The following is a 21,927-nucleotide window of genomic DNA, read 5'->3' as shown; positions in this document are numbered from 1 at the left end:
TCTGACTACAGGAACTTCCAGCCCAACAGGGAGGCCAAGCGTTCACATCGACCACCTCAGACCTCCTGCAACGCCTCCTGCTGGGCGCTTTACAGACCCAGAGCTGGACGCTGTCCCTGCCCTCAAGCAGCTTCCAGTCGATGACAGTAACAGGCATTTGTGTGCCAGGCCAGGGCCACCACGTCGGTGTGCAGGCTGTGCACTGCCAACCTCCAGAGAGCACCACTCACACAGGCGAGAGACGGGGATATGAGTGGTGCCCCCTGGAACTGTGCAGTGCAGCAGTCCTAGGCCGGCACAGCCTCACTCACTAGCTTGGTACACTGGACCCAAACTACCCATCAGATTTTCTCTTGGTCAAACCATATCCAAGTCATGTATTTGATTAAATAATATTGAGATACATCTATGGCCCATGGTACCCACCATGGGGCAGGAACCTCTTCCCCAAAAGGAAGCATTTGGTCGACTCCTTAGAGAGGGGGAATGGACACAGGCAGGTACATGGAGTCCGGCAGGCCCAGGGATGGTACCCAGCAGCTGTAGAGTCTCTGGGCAAGTTATCTGACACCTCTGTGCTCTATCTTCTCAAACGTAAACACAGGAAGAGTTGCTGGGATTAACCAAGACCAAGGAGATGGCTGGCGCACCTCGGACCCTCAGTCACTGTCGGCTGCCTCCACGCCCAGAGGATGCTTAACCAGAGTACATATGGAGACCAGCACTGGCCCAGCTCCATGCCCTTCTGCCAGCCCCTACTCCCACTTTCAGGGTTCACCTCCTTTCACCAAGGAGGTCCAGAAGGTGGAAACACTTTTCAAGGTCACACTGTCTTTCTGCAATAAACATGTTACTGTTCTCTTATATAAACAGACAAGGGCTCTCTGAAGTTCCCCAAAGTATTTTTCATCTCAGTTTCAGACTTTCTTCTGTTCATATGTTCAAGTGACACCATGACAACAAAAAGAACCTTTACGGGCAGTGGGTATCACATAAAGGGAAAACCCCTGACAATATCTGCCTGCAGATAAACCTCATTTTTAAACCCTCTTCTCACCCGATGAGCCAGGATTCTGAAAGTCTAGGCACCCCCTGGGCCATGGGATTAAAACTTTTTCTAATATGAAGATGATGTGGCCCTTTTCACTCTCACTCTCTCCAGGGTGCACAGGGATTTACCAGGGGCTGCATATGTGGTCATGCAGCAGACAGCGGGCAGAAATCAATGAACCCTGCTACCTTCTAAGTAAGATGGACAGTAAGGAGATCTGCACAAATGTAAAACAATGCTGCTCTTCTCAATTTTTCTGAAAGAAATTTTTTTCACAAGATAATGCTATTTCTACTAATACAAAATGGACTTCTAATTTGTAAATTAATAAACACCTTTAATATTTCTCAAGTTTAATTTGAATTATAACTACTGATGAATGAAATTTACATAAACAAAGCTCCTTGTTGCCTCCAAAATATTTTTAAAAGGGTCCTTAAACCAAAAGTCAGAGAACCACTGTCCTGAGCCATTTCCAAATCTAAGTTTAGACTAATTAAAAGCCGAGTCTGATAAAAAGGAAGCGACTCATTTAATGGACACTTACAACAGGATACAGTACCAGGTTCTGCCTGAAGTTCACTCTCAAAAGCACTATTGAACCATGTCAATCAAAAATGAGAAGTGACACTCAGAGGTCACCCAAGCTAAAAATAATCACCAGAAAAAATCCCTCCATAGACCATGTTACCAGCCATTGAAAAATCATGTATCCACCAAATGAAATATCAATCTTTTCCCAATTCACAGAAATCAGGGAATGTTGGGGGCCTGATGTAAGCTGGAAAGGTCCTTGCACCTGCAGGGGCTAGCAAGGCTGGGACCCTTACCCACACAGTTTTCCCAGACTTGTGTGGATGGCGATTATCAGTAGAATGGGAGTAACATTTGTAGAATGAGAACAGCCTTTCATAGCTTGCCCAGAAGTCTGTAATTATTTACTGAGATATGCTGTACTGAGAACTTGTCCTTCTGCTGTATCTCTCCCTTAGAGATTAAGAGGAACAAAGAATACATTCCTCTTGACAGACCTCCGATTCAGTGTGTTGTGTATAAATAGGATTGTGTGGCTAATAAACTCGCTTCAGTTCATCAAGAGAACTGGGGTCCTCCCGACCCCGCTTTCCTGTCTTTCTTTCTTTTCTCAATTCCCACCTCCCTGCCTCAGCCCGGCTCAACCCTGTCAGGCTGGCCCTGGCAGATCTGGCGCCCGAGCTAGGGACTGAGGAACTGGGAAAAAGACGGTGAGGAACTCCGTCGGGCTTGGAGAGACGACGTGAGGATCTCCTCCGGATAAAGAGTGCACTCGTTAAGGTAACGGAGGAGCAATTTTTTGATAATCGGGAGTAAAGCATGGGGCAATTAGAATCTAGAGAAAATGCCCTTTATGGGCAAATGTTAAAGTTTATGTTCAATAGTAGAAGAACTAAGGTTAATGACAAGCAAGTAGAAAATTTTTTAAAATTCATTCAGGAGGTCTGCATTTCCTTATCAAATTTAATACGGGATTATTTAGATCCCACGCATGACCATAATCAACCGTCTCTTAAGCCAGAACAAAAGGAGAAGCAGTGTGATAGCACAAAACAGGGGTCTAAAAAAGACAGTATATTAAAAAGAAATAATGTAACTTTTAAAGACAATTTAACTCCTCAAGATGAGGAGGATTTTGAGGAAGCTGCTGCTCTTTGTCATGATGATAATACAGGTGTTGTTCAGGCAAAAGAGGAGGAAGAATATTTTTCTGCTGGAACTGAAGAGGGCAGTGATATAGAGGATGTGTTGGATTCCTTTTTAGAAACATTAAAGCTTGTTGGCAAGAAAAAGAGAAGCCGCGGGGGCCGTTCCCGCTGCTCTCCGCTGCCTTATGCAGCACCAGTTCCACTTTCCCCTCTCCAGATGGCCTTGCAGGAGGCACGGAAGTGTGGTGAGGAATTGGGCATTCATGCCTTCCCTGTTATGGAACGGGTAAATCCTCACACGGGACAGCGTGAGCGTGCTTATGACCCGCTTCCTTTTAAAACCTTAAAAGAGTTAAAAACAGCCTGTGCTCAGTATGGGCCCACTTCCCCTTATACTTTAACCATCTTGGAAACGATGGCCTCAGAGGCTCTCCCACCTAATGATTGGAGAGCGATTGCCAAGGCTTGTTTATCAGGAGGGGATTATCTCTTGTGGAAATCAGAATATGATGAAAAGGCGAAGGAACAAGCTTCTCGTAATCGAGCTGCCCAGATTAATATTTCTTATGAAATGCTGGTAGGTGAAGGAGTCTATGCTGATACCCACAATCAAATTCAATACCCCCAGGAAGCTTATGGACAGATTCATGGAGCTGGGGTCAGAGCCTGGAAAAAGTTACCCACCTCTGGTCAGAAAACAGAGGAGCTCTCAAAAGTTATTCAAGGGCCAGATGAAAAGTACCAGGATTTTGTCTCTCGGCTATTACAGGCTGTTGGCCGAGCAGTGGTGGATGGAGAGGCTGGCATGTTAATAGTTAAACAGCTGGCATATGAAAACGCCAACACTGCCTGCCAAGCTGCACTGCGGCCCTATCAAAGACAGGGGACTCTCTCAGATTATATCCGCATCTGCGCAGATATTGGCCCCTCATATATACAAGGAGTTGCCATTGCGGCTGCATTAAAGGGAACCACCATTGAAGGAATTCTTCAGCAACAGTTTAGCACAGGGAAAAGTCAAACATACAAGTGTTACACTTGTGGAGGAACAGGACACATGGCAAAACAGTGTCCTTCTAATAAAGGGGTTAATAAAGGAAATGGCAGAGGTCCCAAACAACCTGGACTATGCCCTAAATGTAAAAAAGGAAAACATTGGGCAAATGAGTGTAGATCTAAGATAGATGTCCAGGGAAATTCTTTGCCTCAACACCAGTCGGGAAACTACCAAAAGGGGCCAGCCCAGACACAGCAAATAACAGGGGCATTGTCTATTTACCCTCCTGTCCCTGTGCCGTCTCAAGGCCAGCAGGCTGCACAGCACCCAGCCCGCCCCAGAGAGCAAAATAGATACAAGAGCTATTCCGAGCAACCCCCGGGAGTGCTGGGCTGGACCTTGGATCCATAGGAATAAGACATTCTGTCTGCCCTGGGTGCTGCCCTTGCCTACTGAAATAAACAAAATATCATTAGATTTAAAACCTCCCACATAGAGAAGAAATGATGATTTCCTTGCATTTCTGATACAGCTACAGCAAATGCCACCAGATCTGAAATTTAAAAATACATCTGGGATTTCTGTACACGTGTAAAGAGAAAACTGGCTTGGAACTAAGGCGCGCAACGTCCAATTTTGGACACTTAGATAGAGTTTCAAGCTAAAATCTCTTTACAAATATACAAAATAAAACCCAAGACTGATTATTTCCTAAGAAAGATGGCAAAATTTAACCCAAAGGAAAAAAGATGCTGGCTAGATTCTAGCAGCAGGATTGGCATTTCCATAATAAAGAACAGTTTTTAAATACTAATAAAGAATATTAAAAGGTTAATTTCAAGGCCAAAAAGGAAAGTTAGTAAAATTGTCTCTATTAAAAGAATTTACTAAAGAATATGCCTTAAAATAATAAATTGAATTTAAATCTCAAGAATTATTAAAATATACTAATTATAAAAATCTAAGTAGCCCAGGTAAAAGACGGCTACGCCCTTTAATTAAGGCTGGCTTCCCAAAGCAGTTTCTAATAGAGGAAGGGCTAGCCTCCCTTCCTCCAACAGAGCAGGTAGGCCAAAAATTTCCTGCCAGTGACAACTTTAAAAAAGAGGCTTGCTTCCCAGTTTCCCATCCTTGGTAGAAAGAATGTAACTAATTTGCATTTTAATAGTTACCTATTTTCAGTCAATGGCACCCCAAAGTTTAGGAGTTTACTAAATTAAATTAGATATTCTGAAATAACAAAATGCTAAAATATTAATCTAAATGTCCCTCATGAAAAATCTAGAGGACAGAATTAAATCTATTTGATTATGTCAGGTATTTTTGAAGTTTATTCTTAAAAATGTTACTGATTAAGAAATACTAAATATTTAACTTGCCAGCTAAGAGTATAAAGTTCTGGTTACATAAATTGGGAGAAATCATATAATTATAATAAAATTTCAACATTTATCTAATTGAAAAAAGAGGATAAATTCTATAATCCCAACCAAAATTTTTAAATACAAAGATCAGTTTTAATTTAATTGATATCTCTTAATAATTATAAAAGGTATATAATCTTTAAATTATATATACACATATATATTTAATAGTTTTTAAGTTAGATTTCAAAACTATAATCAAGGAATGACTTTAGGACATTTCATGGGCCCTGGAATGTTTTCAAAAGTTTATTCTCTTTTCTTAAATGATTTTTTAATAAAGACAATTTAATATACTTAAAATCACATAGAAAGCTTTATAAAATAAATATTAATAAATATATATTTTAAGTTTTTGCCTCTAAGAAAGGGCAAAACACGTTATCTTATTTAATATTTCTTAAAATACAGCAGTAGAATTTTAAGATATAATTTAAAATAACAAAAGCTCATTAATAATTATTAATATTTTACAACAGCATATTAACATTTATTCCAAACAAGCTTACAAACTAATTGTTTGGCAGGAATTTAATGAGAACATAAAAGGATTTTATCCCTTCCACTGTGTGGAAGGCCGCCTGGGAAGACACTTAAGCATTCTATATTGACCTCTCTTGCCCTTTTTGCCAAGGGGGTCCCTCTTCCAATTGTCCACAGCTGTTACCTAAGCTCTCTGTTCATACTGAGGTTGAAGCCTCATGGTGGCTGGTACCATGGATCTGTCTCTTGCCCAATGGTGTAAGCTGGGCCCTCTCTAGAGAAGAAATCTGGGTTCCCCATGATCAATGCCGGGGCCCCGCCAGCAGGCGAGGGGATCCAAAGGCAGTTGCTGGGCATGGAGGCCACAGGGGCATACGCTACCAAGGAGACAAAACTAAACCTCACATCACCCTGCTTGGCCCCAGAGGATGGCTGGTTAGTCAACGACGGGTAAGACCCCTCTGGGAGGGGCAACCTAAGACAGGCACAGTCGCAGGGGGCCTCAGGGGAGAACTTGGGGGTCAACAGAGGTGGGGCACAGATCCTCACCCCCCCATCTATGCAGGGGCTTGAACACTCGCCCCTTCTGAGGGAGGTCTCCTGCCCCCATGGCTGCTGCGCTTCCCATGCCCAGCTCAGATCGGGACCCAGGTAACAGAAAGAGACTTAGCTCAGCCGAGATCAATACCCAGACAACAGAGACTTGGCTAACAGCAACTACCCTATATCTAAATCCAGCTTAACACCAGGAATGCCCGGGGCCTTCTCAAGGATGCAAAATAATCCTTTCCATTAATATTTACAATATAAACTAAGATTATTAAAGTATTAAATTTGACAGTAAAATAATAGTCAAGTTTTCAGATTAATTAAAACTAGCTCAAGAAGTATTAACCAAAATTTTAATTTCATGGATAAATTGCTTAACATACTATAAACCTAAAGCAGTCATATTTTTATACAAAAAATTAAAATTAAAAGTTATCAAGACTACACTAAAAAATTTCTAAAAACCTCCTAATATTAAAAAATAAAAAAGGGGGGATAGTGGAATAATAACCTGTTAAGTAAATGATAACCTGTTAAGTAAATGCCTTAATTGCTTTAATATTTTTACTTGAAAATTAATTTTTTCATTTATAATGCTAATAGCAAGACACCCATGAAAACATACATGGTGTCAAAATAAGCCAAAGGAAAATCGTTAGGACAAAAATTAAAAGAATCCCAAGTCTAAATTATAGATATGATTCCTTTATTAACCTTTGGTCGAGAATACATTTGTATATTTTCAGAAAACAACTCCAAGACCATGTGGATTCCTGCAACAGAAGAGAATTATCAGGAATGCTCCAGCCATGAAGACAAGAGAAAAAACAATCCAGGGATAAAGAACGAAGTGGAACAAGAATTCACTCCACCATTCAAGAGGCTACGAGTCGGTCCACTAGCGCCCGTGCCACCACCGCTGCCACGGAGATCACAGACGACTCGGAGGACATCTCCACAAACTTGGGAACAGCTAAAGAAGCTGACACCGGAGGCCGAGGCCATGGTCTCTTGCCAAGGAGCACAACGAACTGCTAAGACTTTGTTTCTAGCCATGCTGTCAATTTTGGCTGTTCAGGTCTGTGATGCTCAGACTCCATACTGGGCATACATTCCAGATCCACCTTTTCTCAGGGCCGTTACTTGGGATGACCCCAGCGTTCCTGTTTTTGTTAATGATACAGATATCATGGGCCAATCAAGTGCAGATTTTCTTACCCCTCAATGGGTAGGAAATTATAGATATGAAGGAAGGTCAACCAGGGTCCCCATATGTTTTACAGCCATTAAATATTGGAATAACTGTCTTACTGTAGAACCTTCACCAAGGTATACCCATGGCATTAGCAGAGGTGGAGATCCTGAAGAGTATGAGGGGTGGATCCGACGAGAATGGTTCCTTACTATATATGGCTTGCCTGACATCACCCATACTGTCTCTCAGGGTGTCCCGCCCAAATTGCCTCCATGTGTGTATAATGAATACAGGCTATTTCTGAAGTATCCACCTTGGCGGCGTTGCCGTCATGAGTTGGCTGTGGTACATACTCCCATTAACAATTCCTTTCAGTTACTTGATTGGTCCTATCCCAACCCGCTATCAAGCAGAAGTAGTTTTAAGGCTAGAGAGACCCCTGGAGGCTGGGTAGAAGAGATACCACCAAGCAGGGAGGAATACAGTTAGAAATATTTAAGCTTATGGCCGCTTTAGGTAGCATTTCTTTGCATCATGATAACCTTACAGTGATCACAGGTCTTACTGCTTGTGTACCTCCTCCTTACCTTCTTCTTATTGGAATTGTAGATATTATACTTAAGGACAACTTGTATACAATTTCTTGTACTCATTGCAACTTGTCTAACTGTGTGTCTAGATACAACTTTGATTATGAAGTGGTTGTATTACATCAGCCTTCCTTTGTCATGCTCCCAGTTAATATTACTGGACCTTGGTACAGGGATACAGGTTCCCAAGTATTAAGGGAACTGAATGAATTGCTAAGCCGCCCTAAGAGGTTCATCGGAATGCTTATTACTGGCCTCGTGGCTCTAGTCTCCCTCATTGCTACTGCCACTACTGCGGCCATAGCTTTAACCCAAGAAATACACACAGCTCATTTTGTAGATGGCTTGGCGAAGAACGTTTCGGATGCCTTAGGAGCTCAAGAGCTCATAGATAAGAAAATAGAACAAAGGCTCAATGCACTAGAAGAAGCTGTGCTCCTTATAGGAAATCAAATGCACAGCTTGAAAGTACGTTCTACCCTTCGGTGTCATGCTGAGTTTGATTGGATTTGTGTCACCCCCAAGATATATAATGGTACTATGTGGCATTGGGATCGAGTTCGCAACCACCTGTTAGGAGTTTGGGATCAGACTAACTTTACTTTAGATATCAGTAGATTACATGGAGAGATTCAAGCTATTAATGATGCAGGTTCTGCTCTATTGCCTCCTAGCGAAGTAGCACAGAATATTTTTAATGAAATTCAAAGCCTTATGTCCTTTCATGGATTACAGTCTTTTATTTGGTCTCTATTAACTGTTGTTATCCTTGCTCTCATTATTCTCTGTTTACTTCCAGTCTGCTTCCGAACCATCGGATCCAGCATCCGATCCCTACAAATAGAACTACATAAACTTCGCCTAAAAAACAAAGAAGGGGGATCTGTTGGGGGCCTGATGTAAGCTGGAAAGGTCCTTGCACCTGCAGGGGCTAGCAAGGCTGGGACCCTTACCCACACAGTTTTCCCAGACTTGTGTGGATGGCGATTATCAGTAGAATGGGAGTAACATTTGTAGAATGAGAACAGCCTTTCATAGCTTGCCCAGAAGTCTGTAATTATTTACTGAGATATGCTGTACTGAGAACTTGTCCTTCTGCTGTATCTCTCCCTTAGAGATTAAGAGGAACAAAGAATACATTCCTCTTGACAGACCTCCGATTCAGTGTGTTGTGTATAAATAGGATTGTGCGGCTAATAAACTCGCTTCAGTTCATCAAGAGAACTGGGGTCCTCCCGACCCCGCTTTCCTGTCTTTCTTTCTTTTCTCAATTCCCACCTCCCTGCCTCAGCCCGGCTCAACCCTGTCAGGCTGGCCCTGGCAAGGGAATATTGATCTAAAGGCTTGGCAAGAAACATCCTTGATTCTGCTGTGAACCATCAAAATCCATGGCCGACTAAGGCACCAAGACACAGGGATTTCTTATTTCAGACAAAACAAACAGGAAGGCTATTTCTGTAACAACAGAACAGCAGGCATATAATTTTATGCATATTCCAAAGTTCCTTCTTTGTGTTGAGAATAGGGTTTAGCATGTACAATTATATAAAATAAACTTTCAAAAGATGTCTTCCTATATGCTATTCAATGTGGGCGTGGAAAAACTTGCTGAAGCCATTTTTTTGTTTTGTTTTGTAAATATATTCCTGCATGCCTCACACTGGGGATCGAGCCTACAACCGGGGCATGTGCCCTGACCAGGAATCAAACCATGACCTCCTGGTTCACAGGACAACGCTCAACCACTGAGCCACGCCGGCTGGGCGCGTGAGTCGTTTTTAACTGGAAACACTAACGGAGAACTGCACAGGAAAACTGTCTGCGGGTGAAGGTCCTTGGGCTCTGGAAGAACAGCTGGTCACAGGCCCATCAGTCTCTGTGCGCCTGGGATCAGCCACCCCCAAAACTTGATGAACTTCAGGGGGCTGAGCCACACGCTGGCTGTCCATCAAATTGCCAAACATGGAAATGCCAGATAATTGTGATGAATTCCGGTCATTGTGATGAAAAGCACGTAGCTCCTTGTGCTTTTTAGTCAGTGGAGTGAGTCCAGGGTTCACGAACTGACTCCACTGACGAGTTCTTCGTAAATAATTAGAGAGAAGCGCAGCCTTTTCGCGAGGAGCACTGACTTGCACCTGCCTGGGGCTCTGTGCACCTCCAGGGCCCACTGCGAAGGACCAACTCCACCCACAAGAGGGTGATCCACTTTGCAAAAGACAAAAGCATTAGCCAATTCCAGAAGCTGCTTCTACCAGGCATGTTTTTAAAAGTTAAACGCAACAGGGCCGTGCAGAACCCTGGGCTGGCCGGGACTGAGCCACGAGCAGCCGGCTGGTGTCCAGGCCCTCCTCGGCTCCCTGACACGCACCTTCTTGCAGCAGCAGTCAGAATGCGGTGGGAAGGAAATCAGTGTTTACTATACTGTAACACAGAATAGCTCCACCTGGGAAACAGCCTACATGTCCTATGTTAAGGAAATGGTTTAACAAAACAGAGACAGCAATAAAAAATAATCCTGTGCCTCCATTAAGATGATTAAGTGTGCTGACTGCAGAGCATTTTCCTGTTACAGTTAGAATGAAGGGCACACTACAGAAGGCGCATACATTGTAGGCACAATTATGTAAAAATTATGTGTCAGGGGAAGGTAATATGAAGAAACAAAAGTTATTTCGGGGTGCTGAAATTATGGCTCGCTTATAAATTATCACTATAAAATTTCATTACTTAAATAATTTCAACCTCAACTCAAATGATATGTCATCTTTTTTTTTTAATTGACTGATTACCAAAATACCACTCTTTGATAAAAAGAAAATGATACCATACTTAACTGCCTCTAAGTCAGTGGTTCTCAACCTTCTGGCCCTTTAAACACAGTTCTTCATGTTGTGACTCAACCATACAATTATTTCGTTGCTACTTCATAACTGTAATGTTGCTACTGTTATGAATCGTAATGTAAATATCTGATATGCAGGATGGTCTTAGGCTACCCCTGTGAAAGGGTCGTTCGACCGCCAAAGGGGTCGCGACCCACAGATTGAGAACCGCTGCTCTAAGTAGACATTTGCTGCTTGTCTGCTCAGAATGGCCCCCTCCTCCCGCTTCTCTCTAGAAAACGCCCCTGGACCACATGGTCCCATGGATGTGGCCATGTTCCTAAAGCCCCTGCCACACTTGCTCAGGCTACTTGCCCCAAGCTCTCCGGCGATGTTTTAAACTGGAACTTTTTCCTGGCTGAGTGCCCAGGGAGTTATAATCCAGGAAGCCGGTGGAGACAAAGTCATGCCCATCCATGACGAACAGCCTGCTGGGCCTGAAGTCCTGGTGCCGGTTACTCTGGAGGCCCACCTGGGTCCTCACGTTTCCCACGGCCTGGTTAGTGAGCCCCTGTTTAAGTCCGTTTGAATTGGCTTCATTCAGTACATTGCAACCAGAGACTCCCAGTGACTTTTTTGCCCCACATAATCCATCCAGCAGAAAATGCAGGAAGTCCTACCTGGGGAGCTTTAGTGAGGAGAAGAGCAACTTCCGGATTATTGTGGTAGCGGGCGGTCTCCAGCGGGGTCTGGCCTGCCTGAGGAAGGGCACAGGGGAGGACAAGTGAGCACTGGCCACCAACCCCGCACGCATGTAGCCCACCTGCGACAGCAACCCTGCACTCAGTCACACCAGCACCGAAACACACATATGACGTGGCCCTGCTCTTGAGCCTCCTCCCAACACGGGAACCAAGTTCCACCTGAGGCCGCAGCAAGAGAGGGTAAGTGCTGACCCAATGGGCAGTGAGTGCTCCAGGAGGCAAGGGTCAGGGGCACTGCCTGCCTTGGAATGCTTTCTGGAAGGTGAAAAGCAGACAGGGCCAAGGTGGAAGATTTCAGTTGAGGAAACTCAAAGGATCATAAAGTCCAGCCAAGCAATGACATGTCCCTGGAGAACAGGAAAGAAGACACCTGGACGGGCAGGTGAGGGCCCAGCCAGAGTCTCAGGAACTGGATTTCGAAAACAAATGAGGAAGCTCTGGCCATAATGGAGGCTCTAGGGCGGGTAAGCCAAACACCGAGAGTTGATAACGGTGGGATTCCAAGCCTGGGGAAGGTGTTCACGGCATCAGGGGAGAGGAACCATAAGGTACCACCCATAAGGTACCAGAACTGTGAGGAGGGAGGGGAAACTACCCACAGGAGCCTTCACCGGCTTCAACCCCCTTGACTTCCAGACACTCACACAACTGTTCTGGCCCCTCGAGTCTGATTCAGGAGGGCACAGACCACAGAGCAGCCTGGAAAAACAGGCACCTGAGCTGGTGGCTGCTACAGGATCTGGGAGAGAGGAGAGGAGGGTGGTAGAGGAAGGGCAGAGGGAGGGAGATACTGAGAAAGGAGTGAGATAAGGCAATTTTGGAGAAAAAGGAGTTAGAAGTTGTGAGGATGATTAATCTGATGACCATATGGCCATTTTCTTGAGGACCACACCTGTAAACAGTTAACATCCCTTTACTTAGACATCCCTGACCTTTTCACGCCAGGGTGTGCTCACGTCAGCCAGGAATCTAAAGATGAGTCCTCAGGGCTTGTCAACTCGTGGGGCAGCTAAACTCAAGAGGCTCCCAAGTCCACCCGAGGGCCCCAGGGGTTATGGCTTTTGGAACCCTACATTCTTCCAGAGTCAAGCTGGCGAGGCTGTGTGCCCTCGGAGTCTGTAGGAGGTGAGGCAGCAACAACATGCCCATTCTGCAAAGGGGTGGAAAGGGCTTTAGAAACCATGGCTGCAACTTGACTTACATTATTAACAATGGTTACATCTGCTCCCGCTTCCAGTAAGATTTTAACCACCTTCTTATGATTTAGGGAAGCAGCAACATGAAGCGCTGTGTCTCCGGCCTGAAATGAATCAGAAGAAAGTTTGCTAAACCCCATCTGGTCATGGCCCACAGCCCTCCAGCTTTTCATCCCATGCCCTGCTGGTGGCTTTTCAAAGTCAATCTACAATTTGACTGAGAGGGCGGCCTTCGCTCAAGTGTTACGTGGATCTCTCTAAAATTCGTTGACGTAAATGAGCTATGCACAATGATCACACTCCTTTTTGACTGGAGATGCCAGAAATCACAGGTGAAGTAATGCTGGGCTGGGTTGTTGAGAATGGTCAGACCTGGATCCTGCACTAAGGCAGGATGGCAGGTAGCCAGGGGCCGGCAGGGGGGCCATCCTGGAGCCTGGGCCATGTCCCACTGCCCCGGCAGGGGAGAGAGCAGAGAACCCTTGGTTTCCGAGTGCTAGGATGTGCGGGGCGGCTGGGAATCACTTGCAGGCTCACGGTGCTCTTTGCTGAGAACCAGTGTGCACGGAACACCAGCTGTTTCCAATTTCTCACCAAATAGCCTGTAAGTTCATATTTTCTTTATAAAAGAAAAAAATGTTTTCAGACAATCAACTATGAAAGGAGGATTTGGACAAATGCAGCGTGGTGAGTCAATTCTAAATGCAGATGCTGGTTTTTTTTAACTTCAGACAGAATAATATAACTAAGCCAGTCAAATGTGGGAGAAGTAGAGTAATTCGTTCTCCGCCATCAGGTGATCAGGTGGAGCACTCTGATGCGTTTTTCCTGACAGCATGAACATTCAGTCACCCATGGCCTCCTTCCCCAGTGTGTGCTGGGGGAGTCATTTCATTGCTGAGTCACTTAGCTGTGTGTGTGTGGGGGGGGGGGGGCTGTGTAGTCGTGGTTTCCAATCTCGGCTGCTCACTGGAATCAGGCGGGGAGCTTTAAAAACTACTGATGCCTGGGTCCCGCCCCAGACCAGACATTCTGGTGGAAGGTCTGGGGCGCGCGGGGGGAGGGGGTGTTGGGCCTGGTGATTTTTCAAAGCTCCCAGGTGACTGAAACACGCACTATGGCTGAGAAGCACCGGTTAGTGGGGGCTGTGTAATCTGATGAACCAGAATCCCCCGGGAGGCTGTAGAATGATGACTTGGCTATTGAGCCAGGTCAGTGGTCTCAGTCCTATCTGCACACCCAGGCCAGGAGCTCTTTAAAAATCCCATTACCTGGATATTCTGGACATTTAAGCTGGGGTGGAATTCAGCATTGGTGTTTTTAATTCCTGTTGATTCTTATGTGCAGCCAGGGTTAGAAACCACCACAGCTGGGTATATTCAAGCTGAATAACGATCTATGTTTTAAATTTCAGATCTATGTACCCAAACTCAGAAAAGCCAAACAAGGCATCGCTCAGGTATCAATAAATATCAATTGTTTAAAAACAATCTAAATAACTACTGAAAGTCAAGCACATTTCCAGGAACACTGTGATAATCACAGCTTTATTTCAAAACCCCCCTGTATGGCACAGAGATAGGTCATGTGCCCAGATTCACAGAAACCAGCAGCTCTATCAGCTTGGCAAAGTGGCAGCGCAAGGAGCAGAACTCGAGTTGCGAGATGCCTTTCCCTGACTGAGCCACATTCTTGCCGGTTTCCTTTGTAGAATCACATTAAAAACAAAACCCCACCCCGGGATCTCCAAGGGATGTTCAATATGCTAATGTGGTGGTATGCACTGGGATGATAAGGAGGCCAGATACACCAGGGCCGCTGGAAGGCCAGCCCTGGCCGAGCGCCCGGCAGAGAGAGGCTCCCAGCAGCTCCTGCTCCCGTCTGGGCTGATACACCTGTCAGTTAGCCGTGTGGGCAGGGGGCCGGGCAGCCACGGGCAGGGCACATGCACTGACCTGGTTCTTCTCACGGACAGAACAGAAAGCACTGAGGAGGAGCTTAATGATGGACAAGTGATTATAGCGCGCGGCAACGTGCAAACAGGTGTCGCCTGCCTGCGGACAGAAACCACACTCTGAGCACAGTCTGGGTGGTTACAAAACAAGACAGAGAAAGTAAAAAGGAGGAGCATTTAAAAGCTGGCAGACTAGCGCATATTCTTTAGAGGGCGTCGGCCTGAGTGATAAGCATCTCTTTCACCCACGGAGGCTCCACTCCAGGACTGTCTGCAGCCCTGCTGATCTTCCTGCACGCACGTCTCTGCTTTCAGGTTTCAGACGCTGGGTGCATGCTCCCCATGAGACCTCCTCACTAGCCAAGACAGCTTCTGCTTACCCAGCACCTGATAAGAACCCACTGACCCCACCGTCTCCTAGAACCCAGACTCAGGAGTACACGGAATGAAGACCACGAGCACGGCTTTGGGAGCGAGCCTTCCCCTTCATAGATCTGTCATGGCTCTACGGATAGGGCAGCAGGGCAAGTGGCTGGATTTTAAGATCACATGTGTTCTAAAAAATTCAAGCGCCATCCCATTTTAGTCGGACCCCAATATCCCGCGTGGAGCAGTGCAATCTGGGGAGCTGGCACGGCATAAAGAGGGAGTCAGAAAGACTCAGGGTCAGGGTTTTCCTTAGTGGTCACAGGCCAAGCTGCCCCCAAAGACAACAAAACTGGAGACAAAGTCGTGACAGTCTGCGGCATTCTCCTCACATTCTATTCCAGTGCTGTCTAGCGATGGCGACCATGCAGCATAGCTTTCTCCCCAGATTAAGAAGGAGCGAAGCTCACAGCCGAGGTGCGGGGCATTCTGAGAAGCACCTTCGATGTGTCTGCCCCCAACTAAGGCCATTTCTTAAAGAGATGCCGCAGTCAGGTTCCCTCGTCGAGTGGCTGGGGCCTGGGACTCAGAAAGGAAAGGCAGCTCTTTGCGGAGAGAGGGACACCAGGTGACCTCTCAGGCTACTGACCACCAGCTCATTCCCAGGACGCCTCTCACTGGTTTGGAGACCGCCCCTGCACACATCATTCAGTGTTTGCTAACAGTAAACACTGTGGTCAGGGACCTTCTTAAGACACTTTGCGGTTTCCTAGATTCGTTCACCAGCGCACACTATAGGAAATGATAAACATTCATGATATAACATTCGAGGTCGAGGAGTGAGGGGAAAAGGCTGGGGAAAAGGCGGTGTTTCCAAGTCTCCGGATTCCTCCTCTCATGCTCCTAAATGGCCCTTTAGGAAATCACCCAAACAATGAATGCCTTATAGAGAGCCCCCGGACACTTTTCATCTTTATTTTCTCGATGTTAACACTCAAGAATGCTTTCAGGGTTATTTTCTAAGGTGACGGACACAGCGAGCAGGACAGAAGCCGGTGTTGTTCACCCACGTTATTTTTGAGGTCGGCGCGGGACCCGCCCAGCAGGAGGACGCGCGTGCTCTGGGAGTGGCTGTTCTGGCAGGCCAGGTGCAGGGCCGTGTTCCCCGCCTTGGAGAGAGGCAAGAGAAGGGAGGACACGTTAGCAACTCTGCTCCGCAGCCCCGCACGGAGCAGACCTTACAGAGGGGCGACACAGGAGAAAAGTCAAAGCTCACATTCGCTGCTTCCTAACGGGCAGACCCAGAAGGGGTTTCAGTGGCAAGAACGTTTAATTAGGAACCCAAACAGGAAGAGAGAGAGAGTCACATCTGTCATAAAACCGTGGTCCCAAGGCCTGGCTCTGCCTCTTACAGGTTGACAGACACTGGTCAAGGCTCTTAATAGCCTCAGCCTTGAATGCCTTACCTGTAAAATGCAGCGTGACCCGTTATGCTGAGGCTGTGAGGATGGACTCGGGGCCCAGGAGGGGATTTCCTTAACGGTAAAATGCTGTGCGCATGCCTGTGGTACGTTCCTTTGAGAGAAGACTGCAACACGGATAAAAGCTGTGGCTACAACACTGCCAATGAAGGCAGAGAGGGCAAAACAGGCCACTTCCTACGTGCAGGCTAACAGTACCTAAGATTATACTGTAGCCCTTTTCAAATCGTCCATTCTCGTATTTTCCTTGAAACAAAATTTGAACTATGGAAAAGATCGCCACATAACAGGCAACACAACTGCGCCTGTCACCTAGCATACGGATAGGGCCCCTCTACCTTCAACATGCCTCATCGAAATGACAGCCCAGGTCAGAATGATGCCCCAGCGACCTGGCAGAAAGAAGTCACAAACAGAACTCTGTGAGGCTATGGGAGTAGGGCCTGTAAGGCTGCTGCTACCCCTAGAAAAGTAACCAAATAAGCAGGCAGCGAGGGGAGAGCTCTGGGGGTGGTCTGAGCGAGCCCTGGAACGCCCAGGGGGTTAAAGACATAGTGTCTGTCCTGCCGAGCTTATAAGCCGGGTCGGGCTGCAGCTGTGTGGCCTCTAAGCTTCTACCCTGCCTGTGGATGGCTCTTCCCTCACCTAGTTCACTCCTTCTGGACCACAGTGCACTGTCTGCCCACACTCAGGGATGCTATTTCCTTACCTTTTGGAAAGAGAAGTGAGTTATTAAAAACAAAAAAAAGAACAGAGGAAAACTGTCTGCTGCCAGTTCACTTACCTTCCCTCTCCTAACCTCACCTCTAACCGCCCAGGCAGGCTTTCTTCCTCACTGTTGCCTCCAGGAAACCAGAGGCGTTGACAGCCTGAGGGTTTAGTGAGCATAATGGCCATCAACCCTTTGCCTCCCATACGAATCCCCTGGCAGCCGGCACTAATGCTGCACAGCTGCAGGTCTAGGGACTCTGATTCCCTCTGCCTGGGGGTGGAGCCTGGCGCTCAGGTTTTAGCACCGAAAGCCAAGCATTCTGGGAAACCTCTCAGCAGGGCAAACGGGACAGCTGGTCACCCAGGCCCAGCCATCAGGGTAGATTCACTTTTTTATTTTTTGTGGTTGTTTTTTCTTTTCCCCCTTTTAAGTCAAGGCCCCACTGTATTTTGCCAGTGAGAAAATATCAATTATGCTGAAAAGCATTTGGATCAAGAAAATGAAAAACCAACGTTAAGCATAAACAAAATATGGTACATTCATGCAATGGAATATTGCTCAGCAATCAAAACGAATGAACTAATCACCCATGCAAGCACACGTTAGAGTCTTAAAAACAGTACGCTAAGTGAGAAATGCCAGACACAAAGGCTGCGTATCGTGATTCCATTTAGATCACCTTCTGCGAAAGGCAAACAAATTGGTGGTAGCCAGGAGCTGGGAGGGGGTGGGTGAGTGGGGGATTGTCACTAAAGGGAACAAAGGAACTTTTGGGGGCGATTCTCTACCTTGGTTGTGGTGGTGGTTACACAACTGTACACATTTATCTAAATTCATAGGACAGCACACCTAAGAAAGATGAACTTTACTGTACATGAATTATACCTCAAAACCTACTATTTAAAAATGTGACCCAGGAGACATACTGTCAGACATTTTCCCACTCTAAGGAATAAGACAGATCCCCCAGTCAGGGCTGCGAAGCTCGCTGAGGAAGAAGCACACTTCTTATGCGATGGAATATGATTCCGTCTTTAAAAAGAAAAATCCTGTCGTTTTTGACAATGTGGATGAACCAGAGGACCTTATGCTAAGTGAAATAAGCCAGGCAGAAAAAGACAAATACTGCATGGTATCCCTATTTGTGGAATTTAAAAAAGAAAAAGTCAAACTCAGAGGAACAAAGAGTAGAAGAGTGGTGGCCAGGAACAGGGGGAATGGGGCGACCTTGGTAAAAGGGTACACACTTTTAGTTATAAGATAAACGAGGTCTGAGGATGTAACGTAGAGCATGGTGACTATAATTGATAACACTGTATTGTATAACTGAAATTTACTAAGAGTAGAGTCCGAGTGTTCTCACTAAATAAATAAATGTAAATATGTACAGTGATGGATGTGTTAATAAACCTAATGGGAGGAATCCGTTCACATGTATGCACTTTCAATATGTTAACGTTTACTTGTCAGTTATACCTCAATAAAGCGGGAGGCTGGGGGTGGGGAGAAGAGCCTTTCTAGAGGTTTCCCCAGAGGCTGTGGCTGGCACAGAACGTACAAGTCCCTCTTTCGGAATGGCCCCTCACCTGTGCTTCCAACGGTCTCTGCTGTCTGACCTGGAGTGAGGCCTTGTGGTTTCCACGTTAGGACAGGAGGCAGTGGGGCAGAGCAGACAGACCCGGGCTAGGCTACGGCCCTGAGTGACTCACAAACGAATCGTATGTTTCAGTCCAGGACGCACTGGCTCCCCCTTATGCTTCCTTATCCATCAGCTGGAAACCACCTACTTCTCAGAGTTGGTATGAACTCACTCACTCACATTTCAGACCCTGTACCAGCTCGGGGAAAGGGAGCAGCCACTTGCCTGCCTGGCAGCGAGCCGGGCATTACTGGAGACATGACGGTACATGGCTTGCTGCTTTCCCCCAAGCTTTTGACCCAAGAGGGAGCCATGAAAAACATTTAACCAGTAATGACAGCACAGAGCTGTGTGCAGTGCCTCGGGAGCACTGCAGGAAACAGCTCCATGGATCTTCCTTCGGGGGGTGGGGACCTGTCCTGGGGAAGGGGTGGGGGTCTACAGGCAGAAACGAGGAGCAGGCTACCCCAGTGGGAGTGGGCCGCCAGAGGGGACAGTGAGCCAAGCTGAGCACAGGAGGCACATGCGGGGAAGGCACGGGGAAGAGGCTCCAGACGTGAGCGGAGGCCACTCTGGGGAGGCCCGAGACAGCGTTGGGCGGAGGAGCCTTCCCGCAAGGTTTCCGGGCAGCAGGCAGAGGGGCTAGGCCAGCTGATAAGGCTGCTGGGAGGCCTCTGAATTCCAGGGACACATCATTCATGAGCACGGGAGGAGGGGTGGAGTGAAAAGGGTGAGACGTGGTGAGTGACTGGAGGGGGAGACAGAGGAAAAGAGGATGGAGAATGCTGCTGTCCTCTCCTGCCTCCATGAGGACAACCGCAGGCGGATAACCCAATGGCTAAGCAGTGAGAGCCAGGGGAGGTCCAAGGAAGCCAAAGGCCCCAGGGGTTCTCTTGCTCACCAGGCAGACGCTGCTCTCCACGGGTTTCGGGCTTCCACTCCCCTGCCGGCTCCTGCTCCCCTGGGCGCTCTCTGCTCTGGGAGGAGGAGCCCGCAGCCATCCTCACCTGTGAATGCGTTCTAGCACCTGCCGGGCCTCACCTTGTTCTTGGCGAGCACGTTGGCTCCTGCTTTAACGAGCAGCTTGACTGACTGGCTGAACCCGTGCCAGGATGCTTCGTGCAGGGCCGTGTTCCCGTCCTGAGGAACACACAGAGAGAGCACGTCACCCGGCCTCACTCGCTCGGTAAAGTCCATACATCAGACTGAGTTTTCAGGGCACCCACAGGCCTTCCCACTGGGTTTCCCATTGGAATCACAGAGCCCAGAAAATGAGGCGAGTGGCTAGTTCCTCCATTCTCCCAGAAACGGCACATAACAAGGACCATTCTAGATGCATTCTAGACTTGTGATGTACAATGGATGCCTTAGGCATTGGGGCTTAAGTGTCTTCGGGAACCCCTGTTGAGAAAGGCAGTCGCATGGAACAGAACGCAACACCAGGACTAATGTCCATTCCTTCCCACCTCCATCACCCCTTGGGCTCTGCCCTGCTCCTGGCCCCAGAGAGAATCCTGCAAAGATCAGGCAAATAGAGTCCAGCTTCACAAATTCCAGGTCCCAAGAACCAGATAGGTAGATTGCTCCTTCCTTTTTCTTCCCCAAATTCTAATTTTACCCAACTTAATCCAGAAGCCTCAGGGCCCCAAAGAACTGAGCAGGCACTGTGAAAACAGTGATTTGTGAAAAAGATAAATAAGTGTCCTATGTGGCTTTTAAATAAAAACCAACCAATTAAAGATAGCTTGCATTTGCTTAACTTACAAATAAATAAATATATATGTGTGTGTGTGTATTTAGTGCAATGAACTGAGTGGGGTGGGGCGTGGAGGGTGGGGTTGGGGGAGGGGGCATCATGGAGAGGAGCAGCACAAACACCCTCTGCGCTGTTCTAGGTCAGGGCTCAGGGCAGTCAGCTGGGGGCGGTGCAGGTGCACTCCCCAGTCATGTCCAGGGTCTGGTTTAGCCTTTCAGCCACACCAACAGACAAGGCGGAAAGCCGCCGACACTCACAAGGGGAAGGCCAGGGAGTGGGGCCTGTGGAAAGGGAAGTGGTGATGTGTGGCCTGGCCAGTGGGACTGACTGCACGAAGCAGGAGGCAAAGGGAAAGCGACTGGACGGGGGCAGGGGCTGCTGGGACGATCCGCTCCGTGACCTGAGGGGCACGCAGGTGTGCTCAGGTAGCGGAAACGCATGGAGCTGCACTTAGTATTTGTGCATTTTTCGGTATATACACTTGAATAAAAAGGTGTTTAAAAAGTAAACAGGATGAATTGCTCTACATTGGAAAGTTCCATGTTTTAAGATTGCTTGACAATTTAAGAACACTGTATTAATATATGTCATTGGGATTTATTAAAAATTTTTATTTTACTTATTTTTTTCTTCCAATATTGTTTTAAAAAGTAACAAGCTCACTTATCAAAAAAAGAGAGAGAGGAGGAGGAGGAGAAGACGAAAACAGTTGGGGGTGGGAGAAGCATGGCACATGCCTTTCCCCATTTACGCCTCCACATGTCATTGTACTTCTAAACTTTTTTTAGGGTGTGGGGAACCATTTATGTTTATGTGGTTGCCCACAGCTGCCATAAAACAGGGGAAAGATTAAAAAATAAATTTAGCCTTGGCCAGTGTGGCTCAGTTGGTTGGGTATCATCCCAAGCACCAAAAGGTTGTTGGTCTGATTCCTGGTCAGGACACAGGCCCAGGTTGCTGCCTTGATCGCTGGTGTGGGGCATGTAGGAGGCAGCCAATTGATGTTTCACTCTCACATCGATGTTTCTCTCTCTCCGCCTCTCCCTTCCTCTCTCCCTAAAAATCAATAAAAAAATTTTTTTTTTCAAAATAAATAAAAAATGTTTTTCATTTACTGGGATATCAGATATCCTTTCTAAGTACATTTGGGCTGGTTTCATCATATTAAATCCTGAGTGATAAGCCTCAGGAATGATAACATCTTGCGTGTGGGTCCTCAGGCTGGCACATCCCACTTCACCTTGTCTTTTTTTTAATATATAT

General features: G+C 46.7%; 1 protein-coding gene across 6 annotated transcripts in view; it reads right to left on the bottom strand.

Annotated features, from left to right (window-relative positions):
- The window catches only part of ANKRD6 (ankyrin repeat domain 6), a 160,736-nt gene that overhangs the window by 8,918 nt on the left and 129,891 nt on the right, over nucleotides 1–21,927 (bottom strand). For 3 of the 6 annotated variants that reach the window (XM_081094160.1, XM_081094161.1, XM_081094165.1), the window contains 5 exons: nucleotides 19,950–20,048; nucleotides 16,147–16,245; nucleotides 14,712–14,810; nucleotides 12,762–12,860; nucleotides 11,477–11,554 (listed from right to left, as the gene is read on the bottom strand). In XM_081094160.1, coding sequence (XP_080950286.1) covers nucleotides 11,477–11,554; nucleotides 12,762–12,860; nucleotides 14,712–14,810; nucleotides 16,147–16,245; nucleotides 19,950–20,048 — 474 coding nt within the window. The remainder of the gene's footprint in view (nucleotides 1–11,476; nucleotides 11,555–12,761; nucleotides 12,861–14,711; nucleotides 14,811–16,146; nucleotides 16,246–19,949; nucleotides 20,049–21,927) is intronic. The other 3 variants (XM_081094163.1, XM_081094164.1, XM_081094162.1) reach the window with 1 other exon arrangement.

This window comes from Myotis nattereri (assembly GCF_964212035.1).
Source record: "Myotis nattereri genome assembly, chromosome: 6".
Taxonomy (NCBI): domain Eukaryota; kingdom Metazoa; phylum Chordata; class Mammalia; order Chiroptera; family Vespertilionidae; genus Myotis; species Myotis nattereri.
The sequence above is the reverse complement of the archived record's forward strand: the minus strand, read 5'-3'. Positions and strand labels throughout refer to the sequence as shown.